Here is a 6,000-nt window from a genome sequence, read left to right as displayed (position 1 = left end):
ACCGGTGTGGTAGATCTGGAAACTCTAACGCATCATCTGCAGACAGATCGACATTATGCATGTGGGTTGGAGGTGAGTATGCTCTGAATCGTGGATTTTCTTCTTCATCTGAACTCCTTTCAGCATCTTCAGGTTCTGCTGGAATAGGCTCCGGTTCAGAAAATAAGCCAACTTCTACACCATCCGGCCCGGGCTCTCGAGGTGGATCCACATCGGAGTCATCTTCTAACCCACAATCATCTGCAGCGTACGAGGTCCCCTCACCGGTTGACGTCGTAGGGAGTACATCGTCCCTTCTTCTGGGCATTAGATAACGTCCCCAATTGGATGTAGATTGCCATCCACTAGAACTTGATGCCGTTCCCTAGTACGTATTTCCAGCATCAAACATCGAGCCACCGATGTACATGTCCAATCCACCAACAGAGTGTCTTGCAGGGGATGTGCATTCGACACCGCTACCAAACATGGGCTGTTCCGTATTTTGTAACCCGCTAACCGAGTGTCGGCCATCTCAAACACCGGTCGCAAGTACATCATTTGGCGATGTAAATTGTGCATATAACTCAATATAAGGTGCTCCACTAGCAAGATGAGTCTGCACCATTGCCTCCAAGCTACGAGCACCTTTTATGTCGAACGAGTCATATGTCATCCGATCAACAGAAGAACAAAATCGATACGTGATAGACAGAACTTTCATTGGCGTCGTTCCAAAAATTTTACGCCTAATTCTTTTACGAAGTTCTGTCAAATCTATGTTCTAGTTAAAAACCAATCGCACCGTATTCTCCGACAAAAAAATAACACCATTCTCGGTGTGACAAACCTCACCATCGTAGTAAATAACAGCACTAATACGTTCACTCATATTTGAAACTCTAACCTTCTTAGCCTCTCTAAATTGTTTCTGCTGTGACTTATGCATTCTGAGAACATTTTTTGCATCATTTATAGCCTCAGCCCAAACATGCTACTGTAGCAAAAGCACGTCCACGTGGGCGCGATTTCACAAATTTTTCTCATAAAGCATCCTGGTAGAAGTGATTTTATACTATTTGCTCAGAAACGTCAACTCGAAATTATTTCTTCCAGGACCAACTGTAGCAAAAGCGCGTCCACGAGGGCGCAATTTCAGAAATTCTTCTCAAATATCATCCTGCTTGAAGCGTTTTTTATACTATTTGCTTAGAAACGTCAACTTGAAATAATTTTTTCAGGACCTACTGTAGCAAAAGGGCGTCCACGTGGGCGCGATTTAACAAATTCTTCTCATAAAGCATCCTGGTAGAAGCGATTTTATACTATTTGCTCAGAAACGTCAACTCGAAATTATTTCTTCCAGGACCAACTGTAGCAAAAGCGCGTCCAGGAGGGCGCGATTTCACAAATTCTTCGCGTCCACGTAATTTAATTTTAATTAATTAATTAATTTCTCTCCGAAGCCCTAAAAATCTAAAAAACCCTAAAAAACCTAACGTGGGAAACACCGCAAAATCGCGTCCACGTCAGCGCGCTTTGCTGACGTTGACACAAATTGCGCTTTCAAGGCCGCGCTTTGTTCCCATGTCAACAAATCACGCTGACGTGGAAGCGATTTGCTGACATATCACCTGACATCGCGCTAACGTGGACACGATTTAGGAGAAAATGGCTCATTCCGGTAAATAATAAAATACTGGGCCCATTTCGATAAATTTAAAAAAAATTGGCTTTTTTTGGTATTTTTACCCATTTAATTACTTGTCTGATGGTCAGGAAAAGAGCATTGAACTTTTTTTTTTTTTCCAAAATTACCAATTTAATGGACGACTTCGTAAAATTAAAACAATTCTTTTACAAGAAAAAGAAAAAGAAAAATATCTCCCTCGCCGGAGATAGTGTACTGCAAAATAAGACACGCTTCTTCACCTTATCCAAACCCTCCGTAAAACCCCTGCAAACAAATCCCTTCTTCAATGGCAACCTAACCCAAAATCTCCATTTCCCGTAATTAAAAGAAATGCTTCAATCTTTTAATTCAACGAATTCTTCAATGGAACTCTCATCATCTCTTACACACTTCTCGAAAAAGCTCTCCGATATCTCATTCTCTTCATCCCTCTCCCCCTTCCCACTTCAACTCTACCCACAACCATCAAAACCCAAAAACCTCCGTGTCCTCGCTGTTGCTGTCGGCCCATCGCAAGAGCTTCCCAGAAACAGCCCGCAAAGACTCCTAAAAGAGCTTGCCCATCGTAAAAAAGCCACAGCTCCAAGGAAAAAAGTACCCCCAAAAAGGTTCATACTGAAGCCTCCCCTCGATGACAAAAAACTGACAGAAAGATTCCTAAACAGCCCACAATTATCCTTAAAACAGTTCCCTTTGTTAAGTTCTTGCCTGCCTTCTTCAAAGCTTAACACTGCTGACAATACTTGGATAGACGAGTATTTGCTTGAAGCTAAGCAAGCTTTGGGGTATCCTTTGGAGAAATCTGATGAATTGGGAGATGATAATCCGGCGAAACAGTTTGATACTTTGTTGTATTTGGCGTTTCAGCATCCTTCTTGTGATAGGACTAATGCTAGGCACGTTAGGTCGGCTCATTCCAGGCTTTGGTTTTTGGGGCAATATGTACTGGAGTTGGCTCTGGCGGAGTTTTTCTTGCAGAGGTATCCGAGGGAATCGCCGGGGCCGATGAGGGAAAGGGTGTTTGGTTTGATTGGGAAGAGGAATTTGCCTAACTGGATTAAAGCTGCTAGCTTGCAGAATCTAATCTTTCCTTATGATGATATGGATAAATTGATTAGGAAAGACCGGGAACCTCCTGTGAAGTGAGTTTTTCTTCTGTTTATCATTTGACGAATAATTTGCTTAGTAGATTTTGACGTGTATGATTCATAAATTTCTGAATTGTTATATATTTGTTTGAACGTGAGGGTACGTGGGGGCAGGTGTTGAATTTTCATTTTGGGAATTGGTGCACCTAGCTTTAGTCTCACATACCATGGCATAGAAATAAAACCATTGAATTCCTCTTGCCTTTAGCTATGATGTTTTGACCGCTTTTACTTGCCCATGGTTGTTGCCTTCTAAGCATCATTACTTGAGTAGAATTTTTGTTTCTTGAATCCATGCTAGGTTAACTTAGGACTTAATCCTGTGCATTTTAGCTGTGTTGCTCCAATTCTTTTTTTTTTTTCAAGTACCCGTGTTCGACACTGGTGTCTGGCGTATATCAGGACACGGGTATGGTGATGAGTCTCTCCAGGACTCTCCAAATACATGGAAAAGCTTAAAAAGAAAGGAACATACCCATGTCAAACTCAAAATTGTATATGGCTCACACTGAAGTCCAAGTAATATAGCCTTTTAAGTTTTTAGGCTGCGCTTTCGGCAAGCCAGGCATCAATATGCACTAGGCACATTCTTCTGTTGTTATGGCAACATGATTTGGAACTGATAGCATGTGACAAAATAAGGCTATCCATACTTGTTAAGAAAATGATATTTTCACGGTTGGACTTAGAATTTAGCCGCTTAGTGGCTGCAGCTGCACTGCTCAAACATATATTGTGAATGTTACATGGTTCAAACCCTAACTTGCTCAAACATACTACGTCTTAGCAAATGCTGCATTATGTTTCTTGTGTGGTCTAGACAAAATAAAAACAGAGTCAAATCGGAGGCATATGATAGGATTGCTGTGATATTAAGGTGACTGCAGTAGGATGGAGTTGCCATCAGTATTGTGCATAATCTTTGTTATCTGCTTGTGATGGAGCTACCAAGTTTACTTGTATTTATTGACACCCTGCTTTACTCTTTAAAATCTCTACTTTGTGAGGTTGAGAAAGGGGTTTTGCACATTAAGCAATTTATTTGCTATTATCTTTTTGTCAGTATGTATGATATATTGAAGAGATAATCTCAGTTTTCTATTTTTAACTACAAATGCATGGCTAGAATAACATCAGGACAGAGAAGATCCAAAAACTTAGAAGTCATGGAACGCTGCTAATATTGGTTTAAACAATACAATAAAAATGTCAGGTTATGGGTAGGAAAGCTGATGGATGTCTTGTATTGCAATACGTCAGTGGCAAATATATATAGGTATATGCCTTGTATTTGATGGGTAACATGTACCAGTAAGCCTTAGCTTACTGGCAGGAAATGTTAGATGTCGTATGAGAAACTGTTTTGCAATGGATAGATTATGTCATGCTGCATGAGTTCATATCACTTGATGCTTTGGGTGGTGGCACCGTGAGATATCTGAAATAGACTGATTACACGTGTGTGTGTATTGACTACTAATTTATGTTATTTTGGCTAGGTCCGTCTTTTGGGCTCTGTTTGGCGCAATATACTTGTGTTTTGGCATGCCAGAAGTGTATCGTGTTCTTTTTGAAGTATTTGGAATGGATCCAGAAGCTGAGGACTGCCAGCCACGATTAAGGAGACAACTTGAAGATGTAGATTATGTTTCTGTTGAATTTGATGGGAATAAGCTCAGTTGGCAGGATATTGCTACTTATAAGGTAAGCTTTGATTTTTTTTACCCTTCATTTGTAGATAGCTTATTAGTTAAAATGGAAATTATTAAAGGGAAGGTGATTGAGGAAAGAGATTATGTGTTGCGGCAATGTTTCTGTCTACGGGAGCCTGGTTAAGCATTTTGTTCAAATTGATATTACGAGGAAACTTAACCTAATTCATTTTTCTTACAGCCACCAGAGGATGCTCTTTTTGCACATCCAAGGCTATTCAGGGCTTGTGTTCCACCAGGTATGCATCGGTTTCGGGGAAATATCTGGGATTATGACAGCAAACCACAAGTTATGCAGATACTGGGATATCCCTTGGCAGTAAATGATAGAATCCCCGAAATTACTGAAGCCAGGAACATTGAACTCGGGCTCGGGCTACAGGTTATTTGACTGTTTATTCTCGTTCTCTAGATGCAAGGCATTATTTACTCATCTTTCTCCTGCTTGATTCCTTGTGCTGTTTCGTTTGTGGTACTACAGCTTTGTTTTATGCATCCATCAAAATACAAGTTTGAACATCCTCGGTTTTGCTTTGAGCGGTTGGAGTATGTCGGCCAGAAGATCCAGGTAATGGCTTTTGCAAAGTTAGACATATGCTTTGGCCTCTCTCATATTGGATACATCACTGGAAGAAAAAGAATGATCTTTTCGGGTTAACTCAATCTGAAATGAATTTCTGTTTTCGAATTCTTTAGGATCTGGTTATGGCGGAGAGGTTGCTGATGAAGCATCTAGACGCCCCTGGAAGATGGCTACAAGAGAAGCATCGCCGTGTTCTTATGAACAAGTTCTGCGGGAGGTATTTGCGGGAAAAGTATCTGCATCGTTTTATCATCTACTCGGAGCAAGTTCAAGATGCATATGAGAACAATCGAAGACTCCGGAACCCTGCCACAACTGCTGTTCAGCAGGCCCTCCATGGCCTTTCATACACTGTGTATGGTAAGCCAGATGTGAGACGCCTTATGTTCGAGGTTTTTGACTTCGAGCAAATTCAACCTAAATCTGTGTAAATATCTGGACACTGATTCGTGAAAGCTTATTGTTTGATTTGAAGTAGGGGAAAATTGGATGGTTGATTTTGGTTTTAAAGATGGAACTAATTAGGTTTGGTCGATTATTTGATTTTGGGTTGGTTTCGATGAACGAGGTTTTGTTTTTTTATTTTTATAGTACCAAGTTTTATCTATTTAAATATTAATAAATTAATGTTCCTTTTAAAATCATATATTCAACACAAATAATGTAACCAACTTGCTTAATTGTGAAGAAAATAAATTTCGTTTTCAATCATCAAATACTATTGTAGTAATGAGGTGGAAGAGGGTTCTTGTGTTTTATTCTGATCTAAAGGTTAAAAGAAGAATTATGACTTATGGATAGAATCGAAGTAATTTACTCTTGATTACTAAAAACATCTTCAAGTGTGACAACTAAAATATAAATACAACTAGTTGTTTACTAGTT

At 39.9% G+C, this 6,000-nt stretch overlaps 1 protein-coding gene across 1 annotated transcript; it reads left to right on the top strand.

Moving 5' to 3' along the window:
- Positions 1-1,842: 1,842 nt before the first annotated feature.
- Positions 1,843-5,756, top strand: LOC105763415 (ribonuclease III domain-containing protein RNC1, chloroplastic). Its single transcript, XM_012581650.2, has 5 exons — positions 1,843-2,814; positions 4,320-4,524; positions 4,714-4,914; positions 5,014-5,100; positions 5,229-5,756. The coding sequence occupies exons 1-5, from the start codon at positions 2,003-2,005 to the stop codon at positions 5,544-5,546; spliced, it is 1,623 nt and encodes a 540-aa protein (XP_012437104.1). The 5' UTR covers positions 1,843-2,002; the 3' UTR covers positions 5,547-5,756.
- The last annotated feature ends 244 nt before the right edge of the window (positions 5,757-6,000 follow it).

This window comes from Gossypium raimondii, chromosome 12 (genome assembly GCF_025698545.1).
Source record: "Gossypium raimondii isolate GPD5lz chromosome 12, ASM2569854v1, whole genome shotgun sequence".
In the NCBI taxonomy this organism is placed as follows: Eukaryota; Viridiplantae; Streptophyta; class Magnoliopsida; order Malvales; family Malvaceae; genus Gossypium; species Gossypium raimondii.
Note: the sequence above shows the minus strand (reverse complement) of the source record. Positions and strands in the feature narration are given on the sequence as shown.